Raw genomic sequence first — 18894 nt, forward strand, 5'->3', positions numbered from 1 at the left:
TTCAAGCATTTGTATATTTTTGACAACCTTATAATGTATGACACGATTGTAGGTACTAATAGACTTCACATTTTGGTAACAAAATATTTAAGTGTTGCCATACAACAAATAATAATTTTCATATATATGTATTTTTGTATGCAATATTTCAAGCTGTTGTCTTCTGTTGATATCTTTAGAATGTATGGGGCGTTTGTAGGTACTAATATTCTGCACATTTTTATAAAATAATATTTTAGTGTGGCCATACAAAAAATAATAATTTTCATACATATGTATTTTCTATTAAATATTTCAAGCTGTTGTATATTTTGACAACATTAAAATGTACGATGCGTTTGTAGGTATTAATAGATTTCACATTGTGGTAAAAAAAAATTCAGTGGTGCCGTACACAAAATAATATTTTTTATACGCATGCATCTTTGTATGTAATATTTAAAACTGTTGTCTCCTTTTGAAGTTATTACCTAATACGTGGCGTTGTTAGCTACTAACAGTTTGAACCATAGATATATTATACTAATAGATTGGCAATCCGAAAGAGTCAGAGCATAGTATACGTATGTGTTAGAGCGAGATAGACAGGCGAGACATTATTAACATTATAAAAATAAATAAAATTAAAATTAGGTTAAAACCTTTCACTCGAAAAATAATGCTGGCCACATATTTAATTGGCTGTAACGCTGTATTCGTGATTTTAAAAAAAACAAAAGGGTATTATGGCGGGAAACGGCAGATGTCATGGACGATGTTTGTGGAGGTCTTGGAAATAAATAAAAATAACTAGGTAGAAGTCTTCCATTGGAGATACCCCCAACAATTCAGCCAGTGGGATCGGGTGTGTAAAACTGCGTAAGTTAATTTATTCGATATATTTAAATTAAGAATCGATACAAATGTTGGTTGGCACAGATTGTTTTAAGTATATAGATATATAGTAGCCTAGCCGGGCGTTTTTCAGGAATTTGATTTGATTCTGGGTCAAATGTTTTTGTTTTCATTTTACCTTAATTTGATATAAATCATAATAACACTATATTAAAAGTTCTTACTTACACAGTCGAGATATAAAATGGCAGTACCGTTGTTATGAGCAAATGTTATATTTGTTTAGAAGAACTTTAATGTTATAAGACAATTTTTGCAGGCTTCAAATTATTAATATTTCGTGATACATTTAACACCTCACGTTTTGGAGTATATGTTAAATATTTACTAGGGTTCATTGTGCGGATAATATCCGAAAGTAATTATTGAATTTTAAAATTATCGATGTTATATTGTTTAACATTATATTATCCGTATAATAATAATGGGATTAGGTTATAGAAAGTTTGTTCTATTCCTAAGTGTCCATTACGTTACGGACAATTGGAAAAGTATGGTTACAGCTTGTACTTACTTACTTACATTTTTAAATAGAATTAATTGCAAGTTTTATTTTTGTTTTCATGTTAATATTGGATCAAACAATGAAGAATACCTGTGGTCTTTGGAATGTAATAATAACGGACTGGGCATTCAATACTAAAGTATTAAAAGCACCTGTTACCATTTCGAAGGAGAAGAATTACGAGTCATAAGATATGAAAGAAGAAAAGCAAGACAAATTGTTTAGATTATTTGGAGAGAATTTGATGGTTATCGGTTACAGGGTTTATAAGTATATATTTCGGAATTAATTTATGAGTCGTTTAAAAATGTATATGATTTAATCTTAATGAGCTAACTTATTGGTATGTTGAGAATATTTGGCAATAACTGGTTTGAAATTTTTTTATGACTTGAGTTTTTGAGTATTCTATTTATTTTAGTTTAATTCGTTGTATGTGTTAAATTGTTTGTGGCTTAAGTTACCTATATGAATTTTACCCGTGATTATTCTTTTTGGAGTGTAACTCTACCATGCACATAGCAGGAAGGGGCGTAAGATGTTAGATTCTATTCTTACGTATTCATTTATAATTATTTATTAACAGATACAGACACAGATTTTGTGGATGTGGTATGTAGTCAAATAAAGGATACAAAATGTATTAATCTTCAACATTTTTGTGACTTTAAAAGAGGGGTAAAATATAAGATTTACTAAAGAAGGGCCATAATCTATTAGGTATATTTGGATATTTTCAAAGGATGGACAGGATAAATATGATATACGATTTACAAAAGAAGGATATAATATAAGAGGTATATTTTCTGCACTGCTCTGCTCCTATTGATTGTAGCGTGATGAAAAGTATAGGTACTATAACCAGCTCAGGAGTATGAAAAATAATTGTATCAAGTTTAGTTAAAATCCGTCGAGTAGCTTTTTTTTCTATAACGGTTATATAGACAGACAGACAAAAATTTTAATGATTGCATTCTTGACATCAGTATCGATCCCTAAATACCCCCTGATAGTTATTTTGGAAATATATTTCTTGTACAGAATTGACCTCTCTACAGATTTATTATAAGTATAGAATTAATATAGATAATATAATATATAGAAATAATGTATGACGCGTTTTTATGTACTAATAGACTACACATTTTGGTAAAAAAATATTTTAGTGTTGTCATACAAGAAATAACAATTTTTATAAATAGTTATTTTTGTATATAATATTTCAAGTCTCCTTATTACGTCTTTAAAATGTATGGCTTATAGACAAAAAAATCACGACCCAAATTCTTGGTAATTTGCAAATATTAACTCATATCTTTTCCAAACAGCCCCAAACAGAATTAATAAAACTTCAATATCGGGTAAAAAATGTAAAAAATTTTTGCACGCAAAACTAAAGAAGACAACCGTTTCGCGAGCTGCTTTAGCAGCGAGCGCACACAAGCGATACCTAGTATATATATATATATATATATATATATATATATATATATATATATATATATATATATATATATATATATATAATGTGTATATAATGTGTATGCCTTTAGTGTGTAGTCGGCGCTAAACTGCTAGTCCGCTCTGAAGTTGTTGCGTTGGTGTAGTCATACAATTTGCTATGGCGACGTGATTTATTTCTAAATTCGGAGCGGACTACCTATACAGCCTAACGGCTAGACAGATTTTAACGTATGAGGTGCCGTTAAACTCGCCGAAATTGGCAGTGTATATGTTATAATGTATATAGGCTATACTTATTTAAGCAGTCGGGTATGTTGTTTTTATAAGAAATTTCTCGTTAAGTATATTTTGGTGTCATAGATATTTTAAGCTCATATATGTGAACTTGGAAACTCAAGTTATTTTCATATAATAACACTGAAGTGGTACTTCAGTTTTATTTAAAGTAAATACTTATGTACTATCCGACACATTGCAGCTTAGTCCTCAGGGCACGGCGCATCTGTGGCAGACTTCTATTCTTATCTGGGGTTGATTAAAGGTGTCCATGGGCGGCACTAGTCCCTTGCCATCGTGTGGACAGCAGCATCTGCTACTCTTATATTATAAAAAAAAACAATAAAAAATCTAGCATCTTGTAAATGTTACAAAGTGCAGTGAGGCGACTCGGCGTTGATCTTCTGTGCTACATAAATCAACGTCGCGACGTCCCACTAAGCCATTCCGTTCCGAACTTTATAAGATTCAAGGAAACTTGTTGGAACTGAACTAACACGACCGGAGCGGTAAAATATTTTGCACGCTAAGGGTTTTTCTTGGACTTCTTTATTTGTTACTAGCTTTAGCCCGCGGCTTCTCTCGCATTCAACGGTTTTTATCTATCGGTAACTTTTTTCGAGATCAAAGGTATTGTATGTTATTTTCTGAACACCTGAGAAAGTCTGTACAAAATTTTATGCCAATGAGTTATGTAGTTAAGGCGTTAAAGTGTAGCAAAGAAATAAACAAATTCATACGCATTTATTCAGTTAGGATTATCACATCTGATAGCTAACTTCGAGTCGGTTTTTTTCACTCGTAAACATACTTCCCATTTCGAATAACCATGACATGTGACCATTGTAAATCACAATCACCGACTCTATCTATCCATTAAGTTAAGATTAAAACTACTTCGCAACAATCCGCTACAAACACATACATACAATTAACTATCTATCTATCCAATTTATGCACACCAAATATCGAAATTATGGAATTTCTTGTATGCACAAACTGACAAATTTTGATCCCTGGTAGACAATACATTGGCTGGATAGCTTAGTATAATTCTACTTTTTAACTTTTACCTCACCCTATTCCATTTTACTTTAATATAAACTGTAAAAATAAACGTTTATTAATCAAAAGTCTAGAGAGAAATCGAACTAAGCTCGCAACAAAGTATCTATTGAAAATACCAAAATGTTTTCGGAACGTCCGTTAAAGCTGAACTGGACCGCGTTAGCAGGATACCGACAGACAGGCGACTCCCACTCGACGGTTCACTACACATTTATCGCGAGTTCCTCTGACCCGTTAGCTCTGGAGTTTCTAGATATCGGGTATAGCTTTGCGGCCACTAAAATGTTTTGGATTGATATGAGAAACAATGTCTCAAATATCTATTGTACATATTTTATGCTAGTGGTAGATTGCTATTTCTAATAATCGAATTACAATTCAAAGCATCAATTTAACAATACAAACACATGTATTAAAAAGTATTTTTATGTATTCTTCTTAGATACCCCTTTCATTTGATAGCCATAAACGTGATGGTCCCTTAAAAACAATTTGACTACGGTTTTGAAGTGTATGCTATATTAGATTATGATGACATCACTAATTCAATTTATGAATCCAACCATGCTTTGTCATAGAATTGTAATGTGTATTTAAAAATTTGAGCTCAGTTGGTTTCGGTTTAAAATTCAGATGCAAGATTTTAGCCTCAAATACGCATGAACTAACGAGGCAAGGTTTGTGAGTCGACGGCAAAATGGCTTGTACGAGAAGCAAATAAGAACCATACCATTTATTCCCTCTTAAATTGAAGTACATTCTTCGGTTTATTAATTAAAATATCACGAATCAATTTCAAAAATTGGTCGAATATTCGAAGGAATATTCCCGTTAAAATGCTCAATGAGATTAATTATGTTTAAGCTATAGCACCTTCATCGCTCTCAAGTGAGGTGAGGATAATACAAATTATAAATTGAAGGGGACAGAACCCTTTGTGGGTCGACTCCGACGGCACCTCCGCCACACCTATTTCTACCTAATAACAGCAGTGTTAAGAGCTGCTGCGTTCTGGTTTGAAAGGTGTGGTAAGGGATACTTAACCGAGGCGTTCCAGCTTAGTCCTCAGGGGTAGCGGCGCATCTGTGGCCGACCTCAGATAGAAATATCTAATCCTATCTGGGGTTGACGGATGTCCATGGGCGGCATTAGCCACTAACCATCAGGTGGAGTGCATGCTCATCTACCTATAAAAAACAATATCGCCTTAATCTCCAACCATCCATATTTCTGGGTTGAACAAATATTGGCCCTTTTGTGGATAGCTATTCTACATAGTATGCTCGTCGCATAAATTCAGCATTTTATGGGTGCACATGTACGTATTTATTTTGAAATAAAATGTGGGTGACAGAACTCTTATGCGTTGTTATTTGTTATTTATAGATAGCTACAGGATAAAATGCAAATAGAAATGGAATGGATGGATGAAATCCTACCTGAAGTACCTATGAACTTCAATAGTTCATACACATCGTGGGTCAATATCAGGTAGTTTGCATTTCTAGACATCTAACGAGTCAGCGGTGTGCTGTAACAGACCAAGTAGTATTCTCCTATAGAATATGTTTAACGTATTTATAACACAGCCGCGTAAAGACGAGCCGTGCCTTCTAAAGTATTGTATAGAAGTATATTTATTGTCTGTCTACTTACAATGTCTGTAGTTATACACAAGGTCTTATAATATGTGCAAATCAACCTTAATACGCATAGTACGTAGATAGAGCCGTAGTTATATAGCCGTATATATATAGATTCTATCAGATTGAGGTATATTTACAACTTATTTAAATAATTTACTTAAATTGAACGCTTTTTTTTTGGCTCGACTTGGCGGAGGCACTGCCGTGCCTCCAGATTAACATTTTTTAATTTTAATTTGTAAATAGATACATTTATAATTTATTTCCCAATTATCTTGAGGTTCGCCGAAATAAGAAATAATTTTCTCCGAGATAAAATAAAGCTTTATCCCTACATAATTATATTTCTTCAACAATTTATTCTTGTTTCAAACAATAAGGTGGGCTCTAAAAGTGTGAGCGCAGAAATAATTGCATGAGCTTTCAGCCTATTCCTTTCTTCTGTCTGTTTAAACACAATTCTTTTTAAACGTATCTTAGTACTTGTGATATAGCAAGTAGTAAACTAGTAGCGAAATAATTTGATAGATGCTCATTATTAAATTATTAATCTATAAAAACAGTTATAAAAACTCTATCCAATTTTTCTCTATCAAAGGTCGAAAACTGACACTTTTCACGCATAAATGTAAAATATCTCTCTTTGGTAAGCAAAACATTTGATAGGGCGTGTTATAGATTATTTGGATGTCCGGCCCGGGATCGAAACCTTTGGGATCGAACTCTTTGTTAGTCAGGCCGGTATGACTTTATAACTTGAATAGTTTACATACAAGTGTCACTGTTTACATACGGTTAATGTACATGTGATTGGATTCACTATTACTATAGTTTACTATCAGGGTTCCGTACCCATGGGATAAAAACGGAACCCTGTTACTAAGACTTCGCTGTCTGCCTTCAGTCCGTGTGTCACAGGGCTCTATGTCTGGAATAGATAGACATTTGAAATTCTTACAGAGGATGCATAACGGTGACCGCTATAACAACAAATACTAGAAATAAAAAGATGAAAATAAATGGGGGTCGCCATACAAGAAACCCTTATTTCTCGACGTTTTTCGTTTTATTTCTGTTACTATACGAGTATTACTAGAAACTACCTGTCTCCCAACACAGGTGTATTTATCCTAAAATTGTTATCTATAGCCTGTCGCTTAATCATCGGCAGTGTTGCTAGGGATTCTCAGGAGTGAGAGATGCACACTCGTATGTCATTATAATTGCGTTACTCGTGTGAAGACGTGGGAGCTTTCAATCAACACAGTTATTAAGGACTGAGATTAATAACGTAAGCTGAATCTAGTTCTCGAGGAAATGTAAAACGTGCTAGTTTATTGCCAATTAATGAATGAATATCAAAATAAAATGGCGTTGTGCTATCAAAATTTCATACAAAAGGAGACAGCTATTGTGCCAAAATTAGTAATCGGTACAGACAGATGTTTCCTTAGATTGTTTATCGCCCTTAGGCTGACTGCTTTTCCAGAAATGAAATGAAATATATTTATTTTGTATAGGCCAACGACGGCACTTACAAATTGTCAGGTATAATATTTTTCTTAAACTACTACCGGATCGGAACGCGACCACTACTGAGAAGATCCGGTAAGAAACTCAGTGGGTTCGTCAGAGTAAATATTATCTGAAATTTGTCGACGAGAAACCACAAATGGTTCTCCTGTTAAAAGATTTTCGTAATATTAAAGAAAAAAAGAAAAATATGCTAAAATTAGCAATGTGAACAAATGTTCCCGTATTTTGTTTATCGCCCTTAGGCTGAACGTCTTTTCAGAATAAATAGTCTAAATTTGGCGATGAGAAACACAAATAGTCCTCGTGTTTGAAGATTTTTTCTTACGTATACGTACGATGACCATTTTTATTCTACTGTAAAACGGGACAGGGGTTCAGTCGCTGAAAAATATTGTTGGAAAAAATCTTTTCTTATTATTTATACGGTTTTGTGGACTAACCGTCGCTTCCCTTCAAACGAGATATTTTCGGTGGAGGTTTTTCGATGTTAAAAAGCAGTTATAGCCTAGTGGTTAAGAAACTCCGCCCTTTTGATCGAGGGGTCCGAGATTCAAATCCCAGGCTTTTATCTCTGATGTTTCATAGTTATGTGCGTATTAGAAATGAATTATCACTTGCTTAAACAATGAAAAAAAAACATCGTGAGGAACGGGACAATCCCGTTCAAAACGGGACGTTGCCATTCACAACACAATATGATGTTGATGTTAATCAACAATTTTAGCAAGGAGAGATAAATTGAAATGGTAGAATTATTCTCACCCACTTTATTGTAACAAATTGACATATTACATGCGTTGTCCAAAAACAGATAATAATTATTGAAATCTCCAGTTCACAAAGAACTGTTCAATTTAATGTTTCGCTAGGGCTCGGTCGCTGTTCCTGTAGTTTCGGGACTAGAATAGGACTAGAGTATCCCGTGCCTGTCGTAAGAGGTGACTAAAAGGGGGCTTCCGGGGCAACCCCGGGTAATAGGGTCCTGTTGACGTAAAATAGGCATTTTTCGATGTGTGCTAGGCAAAATTAATGTATAAGTTTGATCACCTCATTTTTAACTTAAAATCTGAACTAATCTAGTTAAATTTACATGGATTCACTCATTACTCGAAAAAATACCGCATGGCGTCGCATTTCGAACTTCGTGAGTAATTTCTATAATTGGCTCCCATTTAACGAGATGAAAGTCACAATTTATTCTTTGGAAACAAACGAATTCACGAAAACGTTTTATTTTTCCTCTACACCTTCCTAGGGTCACCAGTCGCACTATTACTGCCGTTTCATCAAACTTCATTTATTCATACTTTATTCCTATACATATTTTCGAAAATGATAAATAAAGAAATTCCACACACACACATTATTTGCGTCTTTTAAAATAGCAAACATATTATGTGAAGTTACTTAAAGAAAATATGATTCAAAATGTACGGGTAAAATTAAGAATATTGAAATATTCAATATTACCCTTGTTCTTATTCCGTAGCATAGGTATGCGGTATAATTGTACCGACGAAACGCGTGCCGGAGCGGTAACCATACCAGTCTGACACGCAAAGGGTTCCAGGTTCGATCTCCGGCCAGACATTTAGCTGAATTTGGATATCTGTTCTGGGCCTGGGTGTTTGTGTATTCTCCTTTTTATATGTGCCCATGGAAACCACGACACAGCTTTCTACGTTCACAACCCTCCTAGCGTGGGGTTCTAAAGCTTATTTTTCATATAATAAATACGGTGAACATAAGTGTTGGGAAATGACGAATTCTCTGAATGAAATCCCTAAACTGACACACTAATTTGGAGTTGAAAATTCAACAGGAGTAAAAAGTCACACCCTCTCTCATAGATGCTTCAAATGGGAACTTCCAGCGATAGAATTGTGAGATAATTAAATCACGGGCAGAATCCCAGAATCAGAAATCTAAATTCGTCATTTAGAAATCAGTCTGGCCGAGGATCGAACCCGGGACCCTCTGCGCGTCAGACCGGCGTGGTAACCGGTCCGCCATGCAGGTCGTCATTATCCATTACGGACCTACTTTTACCCAACTACTAAGGAAGGGCAGTTTTATAAAATGTTTTTTATAAGATTGAAGTAAGTAACCTGCATGCAATATACTTTAAAGTGATTGGTCGCCGCCGCCCATGTACCTGCGTAACTCCACGTAGAACATATTCTACCTGAAGTCGTTGACAGATGCTTTGCTACTCCTGAGGACTAAGATGATTGTCTTATTTAAGTCAGCATTCACCTTTCCATTGAAACGCAAAACTGTATAACGCTAGAAATAGTTGTGGCAGTTGTCCTCCCCGGTCAAACTGTACTGTTTCTAACACTGTTCAAGCTACTGCTGAGCATGAGACTTAAAAACTATTTTTTATCTAGAATCCTGACTCTATATAAAGATGTCCTATATAAAGATAGATTGTCAATTCGAGAAATTTCGAGAACATTACTAATAACAAGTTTTCCTTTAACTTAATTTCGAGTGATAATTAGGAGTATGTATGTATATAACTTCTTATATACATATATACAAATTATGTATGTATATAACTTCTTATATACATACATGTTTTTTCAAATATTTTTGTTGTGAAATCGAAATGAGATCAAAGACTAAGTCTGGTATTTGAACTCGGATCTCCAGTGACTCATACTTCATTGGCTAGCTCCGATCGAAAGCACAAAGAGTTTATTTGCACGCTTTTAAAATTTCTGTCCATTTATACTAATTACCTTTGAATTTGAATATAACTTTGACAAAGGCATAACTTTACTCTAAACGAGAAAACTCTTACTTGAATGTATAACTTTTTTCATTTCGACTTTCTGTTATGTCAACATTAGGTTACCAGAAACTTGTCAGTGTACTACTTGTAAAAGCACAGTTTTCGAAAAAGTTCATACTCAACATTTTCATACTTTTAATTAATCCAACGTCCCTGTGTCGTATTAATTATAACACTCCAGTAAAATTAGTTATGTAGTTTAATTTTATCTGTGTGTATAAGAAATATTAAATTACATAATGTAGATTTTTTACACGAAACCAACATACATATACCTCAAGGTATTTTCGTGTGTGTACATATTTAGAAAATATCTATTGTAGGTTGGTAGGATTTACCGTAAAGATAGACGTTATTTAGAATGATATGGGCTTTTATTTATCGAAATCTGTATAGAAAAGCAAAATATTGCGCATAGCAGCGAAACTATAAAAGAAAGTAATTCTGTCTAATCGGTATACGTACGAGTAGTTAGTATATTTGTATTTTGGTTTATATAGTACCTTTGTAGCTACTGAGCCTATCCTAAAATTTCACTAGCCACAAACGTCAATATGTGTTAGTAATAAATAGACTTTATAGCAGTGATAGCCTAGTGGTTAAGAAACACGGCCTCTCGATCGAGGGGTCCGAGGTTCAAATCCCAGGCACGCACCTCTGATTTTTCAAAGTTATGTACGTATTAAAAATTAATTATCACTTGCTAAACGGTGAAGGAAAACATCGTGAGGAAACCTGCATACCTGAGAGATTTATAAAAAAAAATCTCAAAGGTATGTGATGTCTGCCAATACGCACTTGGCCAGCGCCGTGGACTATGGCCTAATCCTTCTCATTATGAGAGGAGCAGTGGGACAGTAATGGGTTGATGATGATGATGATGAATAAATGGACTTTAGATTTTTGTATACTACTTAAGTTCAAATTTTGATAATTTTGCACAAAAAATAGGTATAGTTCATTACCCAAACGCACGGCGTGCGTTGGACTAATTTCAATTGTCGGAACGCACGAGCCTTGTATATTACACAAAACGTTTCAGCGTATTTTCCCCTACTACTATTTCTAATTATAATAAATACCATATCATTCCGGTATCCCTAAGATTTCGTTGTCCTATATACAAGCATGCGACGATATCTATTCAATAAGATTTTACCTGGATAAAAACGTAAGAAGCGTCTGGTATTAAAAATCAATATATCCAGTGTTTTGCAAAAGATCGTTATTTAACAACTTCTACCAACTAGAAATCATCAAATTTCGATCTTTAGTGGGCAAAAGTCGGATAGTTAATAATTGCATGTGTAAAACGTAAAAGATGGTAGGTACATACGGGTATTTATATACTTACGATCCTGAAGTCACTATAGTTTCTTCGCCATCCCATCGTCCGCTAAAATGCATTTCAAACATATCCTCATTTAGCCGTGACAGGACTAAATATATTCTGGGGTAAAAGTATACGCATGCATACAAAGTATCTTTAATGAAAGCGAGAGAATAACATGAAAAACCTTCCATTCAAAATATAAATAACGAAACATTTTAATACAAGTATTTCAGTTTCTATAGTCGCGAAATATTAGGAGTTTTAATTTCTAAATAAACGTAATTATTGTAAAACATGCTTAAGATTTATATTTAAGGGTTTTATAAGGACTTTTCTTTATTTTTATTTGAACACGTCCCACGTTCGGTACAGGAATATAAAAGTACTTAAAGTTTTCGTTTAGTCGACTTAAGCCTGCTTAAATAAGGTTGAAAACTTATTAAGCCTCCTTTTTTAATTAGAAGAAAAACTAAATTTGCAATTTATATAATGTTAAGTGATTACTGCTATCATGTAAGATACTAACTGACTTCAAACAGTAACTCTACCTACTATTATCGATCATGATAATTATACCATTAAAATATAATTGAACATTCTTGTTGAAGGTGGTAGAACCCTATGTGGTTCGACTCCGGCGGCACCACCGCCGCACCTACTTCTACCTAATAACAGCAGTGTTAGGCGCTGCTGTGTTCCGGTTTGAAGGGTGTGGTAAGGGAGACAGACTTTTCCGAGGCGTTCCAGCTTAGTCCTCAGGGGTAGCAGCCCAGCTGTGGCCGACCTCAGGTAGGAATATCTAATCCTATCTGGGGTTGATTACAGATGTCCATGGGCGGCTGTAGCCACTTACCATCAGGTGGACTGCATGCTCGTCTGCTACTCTTATATTATAAAAAAAGAACAGTTCTCATGCATATCTTATACTTACCACACTTTTATCCTACCACGGCCAAAAACTGTTGTAATAAAGCACATAATATATGTATGTAAGGTGGTAGTGTCTCCGCAGTGAAAGCACTATCAGATCTACTGTCTTTAAAGATCCGTGATAATAATACTATTAAAATTAATTGGAACCGGTCCCATTCATATCTTATACTTACCACACTTTTATCATACCACAGCCAAAAACTGTTGTCATAAAGCACATATATGTATGTAAGGCGGTAGTTTCTCCGCGGTGAAAGCACCATCAGACCTACTATCTTTAAAGATCCGTGATAATAATACTATTAAAATTAATTGAAACCGGTCACATTCATATCTTATATTTTTACCACACTTTTATCATACCACGGCCAAAAACTGTTGTAATAAAGCACATATATGTATGTAAGGTGGTAATGTCTCCGCAGTGAAAGCACCGAAAGATCTACTATCTTTAAACATCCGTGATAATAATACTGTTGAAATTTATTGGCCCCGGTCCCATTATATCTTAAGTTTATCATAATTTTATCACATTACGAGTATATATACGGTGGGGGTGTCTCTCCAGTGAAAGCACAGAGAGTTCTAACACCTAAAAATCTGGAGACACGGCATTGCCTCCGCCAGGTCGAACAACAAACAACAAAAAAGGGCATAGCAGTACTCTCTAAGTAGCACTTTTCTCTAAGCTATTCGTAGCACTTTCGTAGCAGCGTTTTGGATAGATCACTTACCGTCCGTAGGTGTGGTCTGCTGGCTGGAGTTGATGCGCGGGCGCTCCTCGCCGGCCGCGATGTGCTTGGCGGTGCGGCGCGCCACCGGCCGCAGCTCCCGGTCCACGTCGCTGCCCTCCTCCTCCTCGTAATTGTATTCCACCTCTGCAACATAACGCGTCACATTCATTTGGAATATGTCTTACAATAAAGTCTTTGTTATAAGTGCTTTAAATTATTCTTAAAGCTAGTATTTTTTTTTAATTTCATTAAATTTCGCGCGGTACCTCTAGCCGCCTATTTTATTTGATATATAATTATTGTAGTTAGTAATTATTGTAACAACTTTGGTAACAACGCATTGAAATAGTACCCCAAAATAATTTGCAAATGCGCTAAGGCATCAGTAACCACTACAACCAGATAGCCTGTCTTACCGCGCAAATGTATGTTTAGTCTTACACATTTGTTATTTTTATGTAACATATAATGGAATAAAAAATGCTAAAAATTGAAATGCATCTGTACAACATCTTACAAAGTAGTATTCACATATGACACGTAATGGAATTAATAGAAATTGAGATGCATTTGCAGTTTTACCGCAGAAGCAGTTTTGACAAATCACCGCTAGCCATTTAATATTTTAAACATAATTGGAGTGATAGTACTTCCTACGTTTTAATGGAATAAATGTGACATGCACTTCATACGATGAAAGATGCTTGATGACGTCCAACGACATCTATAACCTACTTTAAATAGAACAGAATTCCCGTGAAAGATAACAAATGATGGGTTACTACGCCTAAGAACTTATTAAGTACTAGCTGACCCGGCAACCTTTGAACCGCCTCAAAGTCTATTTAACAAATATATTTCATATAAAATATAGCCTATGTTACTCGTGGATAATGTAGCTTTCGAATGGTGAAAGAATTTTTAAAATCGGTCAGTAGTTTTTGAGCCTATTCATTACATTCAAACAAACAAACAAAGTTTTCCTCTTTATTATAATATATGTATAGAAGTACAGATAAGAACTTAGTAAGTAGTGTCTCCGACATATTTTTTAGCATATTAAAACACCCACTCTTTGACAGATTGTCGTAACAAAAACAGCATAAAAATCTTTATTCGGTCATATTTACCCGACTGCCAAGGAAGGGTTATGTGTTTCGCGCGTATCTTGTATGTTTGTCTTTCTTTATTTGTACGGATCTAAGAAACGGCTGGATGAATTTTGACAATTAAGGTGTCATTATATTCGTCTCAATGACCCGAGTGTCCTTAGATAGGTGTTAGAAATAAAAATCAAATTGCCGGATTTTTTGGCGTGAAATAGTAACACACTTAAAAAAAACTTTAACTGAACCTATCGAGTAGGGTATTAAATAAAAATAAATTAAACGGAGATTATAAAAACTTATTTGTATATATATATAAAACAGCAAGGTGACTGACTGACTGACTAACTAGATGACTTTTTCATTTTTCAGAAATCAACGTACAGCCAAAACCGCTCAACTTAGAGTTCTGAAATTTTGCATATGGGTTTGCTATATAGCGTAAATAAGTACTAAGAAAGGCCTTTTGGAAATTCTACCCCTAAGAGGGTAAAATAGGGGAAAACTATTTTTTTTAAATCCTTTAATTTTGAAGCAACTACTACAAGGACACACTTATTTATCCCCCTCCAAAAAATCTACCCCATAGATGGTAAAATAGAAGTTAAAAGTGAATTTGAACAACTGTCAATTTTGAAGCACACGCTATGAAATTTTGTATCTGGCTTGTTGGATAAAGATAATGAAATTCTACCCCTAACGAGGTAAAATAAAGACCAGAACTTTGAATTACTGAAGTTATATATTTTATAGAGAGTAAATGGTGGATTTTTTTTTACGAAATAGTAACACATTTTAAAAAAACTTAACCAAACCTATCGAGTAGGGTATCAAAATAAAGGAAATTAAAAGGAGATTACACATACATTATATAATATATAACATACTATATAGTATATAACACATCGAGATGACTATCTGTCTAATTGAGTGAGTTGCTGTGCCAGCGATCAACGCAAAGGGAAACCGCTGGGCTTTAGCCTGCTGGAATTTTACACATAGGTTCTTTATATATAGTAAATGAGCATATAGTTTGAACATCTTTTGTATTTGACGCAGATACCTACTATGAAACTTTGTATTTGACTTTCTGGATAAAAATAATGAAACGCCTTCGATCACTTATAAGAACTGAAACGCCTATTTCACTGTTTTTGGAAATTCTACTTCAGCCTTTTTAGTGCAGTCTGATTTATGACTTTTTAATTAAATTACTTGTTTCTAGAGAATATTTCATCTAAATAATTCATAAAGTGTGAACAAGTAAGTATTCGTTAACTTTAGGGTGACCGTACATTGGATATTGTCGTAATCTATAGCTGCGTAGATTATCATCAAATTGCTACGCAGTTGTTTCAACCGCTTTTTAACGCGCTTTTATTAGCTTGGGTTGTACGTTTGTAGGTATGTATGTACGTAACAGTAACGGAATCTTTAAGCCCGATTCCTATCTACTTTGAACGTTCAGTTTTATTCAAAATTTTAAAGAATTATCAAAAACCGATGACAATACACGATTTTAATAATTTTGTACCATTGTCCTTATCAACATCCTCAGGATTAACGATTTTCGAGGCGAAGTTTTTCAAGCACCTTCAGCAAAGTTCATCGCAAGTTTAGATTGCAATTGATTCTTAAATTGAAAATTATTTTCAACTTTTTAGTTGATTTTATCATAAAAGCGTGTTTTTTAGTTTTTTGAACTATAATTATTCTCTTATCATTTGGGCGTCTAAATTTCGTTTGAATGCCTGAGCATATGTAATAGTACAATTAGTCATCCATTCGTCATAAGACACTACATAGATGATTTACTACTTTTGAGATGCTACCTCAGTCGCCATAATTAAAACTTAAACTCTAAATCCACGAGTTGATCAAGCGGCTGTAGCCTATGTGCGTTCAGCCTTAAATTGCATCTCCTAGACTCTGAAGATCGAATAATAAACGTCGTTTCAACAGCAGCATATTAGATTGCTTCACATAATAAATGTTATTACCATGCGTCGTAGTAAAAGCAGTGATAGCCTAGTGGTTAAGAAACGCGGCCTCTCGATCGAGGGGTCCGAGGTTCAAATCCCAGGCACGCACCTCTGATTTTAAAATTTATGTGCGTATTAGAAATTAATTATCACCTGCTTAAACGGTGAAGGAAAACATCGTGAGGAAACCTGCATACTTGAGAGATTTATATAAAAAAAAATCTTAAAGGTATGTGAAGTCAACCAATACGCACTTACGCTAATCCTTACTCCTAATCCTTCATTAATTACGCCTAATCCTTCTCTGGGACAGTAAGGGGTTGATGATGATGATGACCATGCGTTGAGGATTTCATAACATCAAGTTAACGGAATATAATTTTATCATGTAATTTTTTTTAAGAAGCTTGTTATTACTTCCTGAGTGGCTTCGGCATAATACATATATAGCCAAAAAATACAGTTTCAAAGAAAAGATTGACAAGATTTCCTCAATCTATCCGCATAGACCTGTTAAAAAAACTTTTGAGTTTCGATATAAAAAGGGAGATTTTATATACTTTAAAGCAGCTTATTTCTCTCTCTGTGAAATGAAGTGAAACATTGCCAAAGAAAATAGTTAAAATAAACCACTTCTTAGGTAGCTTTGACACATGACGTTGGCAATATGGCCATCATAGCCAACCCATAACCAACGGTGCTCCACGTCACACAGAAAAGTTTTCGGACTACAAGTGGATTTTCATACGGGCAAGCAATAGCAACTCGAACGCAGTCAATAAACATTTCAATCTGTAAACTGATATTTCACGGGACTTTGTAACAGATCGCACGGATACATTCCCCGCTCGATTTTAGCACTTTACCGTTCACTGTTTTGACATTTATGTGGATATCGTTTATTCACACTTTGTTTTAACGTTTCCTGTCGATGGCGTTTTCGATATATGATTTTTTGTGAAATATCACTTGTAAAAGAAAAAATATCAGTCTTTTTGTAAAGACCAATCGTAAAGTAGTTTATAACTTTACTAAAGTTTCCAATTTTGCACAGAATTGTTCTTGGAACTTTGAAACTTATTAAATAACAATAATATTAGCTTTCGATCACAAAAATGATACTTTTAAATACTTTTACTTTTACTTTAACTTTCAGCACTGAAAAGGCTGCGAGTATATTTTTTTATTTCGAGAGTTACTTTCTCTTGAAATACCACTAGATTTTTGAATGCCAGTAAGTTTGTGATCCATTCAATATTAATATCAGTCAATTTATGCATCGGCACGATCCCCAGATGTAGCAGGAAAATTTATGGTAAAGTAATAGTAAACTTTGAACTACGGTACACTTTGCATCTTATAAAATACGTAACTGGTTAGATTTTTCTGCTTATTGCTTCTTCACTAGGTTCCTCATTTTTGCAAGACATCACGTACATACAGGTATGTGAGGGTTAAATTTTTCAACTGGACTTTAAAACGGTTAATCCCAACCGATTGAGCTAATAAAATTCACGTTTCATTGGTATATTCTAAATCGGAGGACGACCAATTATTTTTTCATTCATCCCCATAACACGAATCACACATTCATGGTCGTACTTCTGAATCCAAAACTAGACTTTATAATCCAGTAATAAACATTATCGCTTTATTATAGACAGTTTTGTAGTCGGATTACAAAGACGTCTATAACGTTACGTATGGCTGACCGCACATTGGCTGCTATCGACTACTATCGTCCACTTTGTCTTTTGAGTATCCGAGTATCCGACATACGAGTATTAAGAGTGGTACAATACAGTCGATCGTTGGCCTGTCTGTGTATGGATATAGCTCAGTTAAATACTAAGTAAACGTCGTACAACTTTTATTTACAACTTCATTCGCATTAACCATAAGTAATTAATATGTAGTAACATTGAATAAATTAAGTATTAGTCACAGGTAAAGCTGTTCGTTCATTCCCTGTAATTGAGAAACCGGGAGATATAACGCCTATAGTGTTTAACACTATCAAATTAGCATCTCAAATGATACTTGATACTATTAAACTATTAAGTACTTTATGCATCTTTGCAGATGTGTAGAAACCGTTGACGGATTTTTTGAATAAAATCAAACAAGATATTGGACACCCGACCGGCAGCATAAGCAACTTAGTATTTAAAGCTGCAAGTAGTGCTGGTAGTCTACACAACTTTCTCTCTCGCGTATCGTCTTGCCATTAGCCTACATCTAACAATAGCCAATATACATTCAGCCTGAGTGTTAGCAAAAAAATACTTCAACAAGACTAAGTGGTCATACAAGTGGAAATGTGTTTCAAATTTTAATTCTTAAATTCTTGAAATGTATTTTATCTCAAGTCCGAAAATATGTTGCTTTGGTAGTTTTTGATTCTCGTTTCTCTTTTCAGGCGCTCGAGTTCTTATCCAGTCTCCGAGATTTATCAGAACACATCGGGCATTTCTACGAGTAGCTGAAAAATTTATGGCACGTCATGGCGGTTTCCAGAGCAGCACAACTGGTAGGTACAAATATGTATTAATATTTTATCGACTCATTGACCCACTGGTTGACCACGGGTCCCTTCAAAGAGTTAGAGGGGTTAAGACAT

The 18894-nt window shown here is 34.5% G+C and overlaps 1 protein-coding gene across 1 annotated transcript in view; it reads right to left on the minus strand.

Annotated features, from left to right (window-relative positions):
• Window positions 1–18894, minus strand: part of LOC140743600 (uncharacterized) — a 235745-nt gene that overhangs the window by 150855 nt on the left and 65996 nt on the right. Inside the window, exon 2 of the mRNA XM_073075014.1 lies at window positions 13187–13330. Coding sequence (XP_072931115.1) covers window positions 13187–13330 — 144 coding nt within the window. The remainder of the gene's footprint in view (window positions 1–13186; window positions 13331–18894) is intronic.

The sequence above is a fragment of the Epargyreus clarus genome, unplaced genomic scaffold (assembly GCF_041222505.1).
Source record: "Epargyreus clarus isolate Ecla_fem2 unplaced genomic scaffold, WU_Ecla_fem_2.2 ptg000007l, whole genome shotgun sequence".
NCBI lineage: Eukaryota > Metazoa > Arthropoda > Insecta > Lepidoptera > Hesperiidae > Epargyreus > Epargyreus clarus.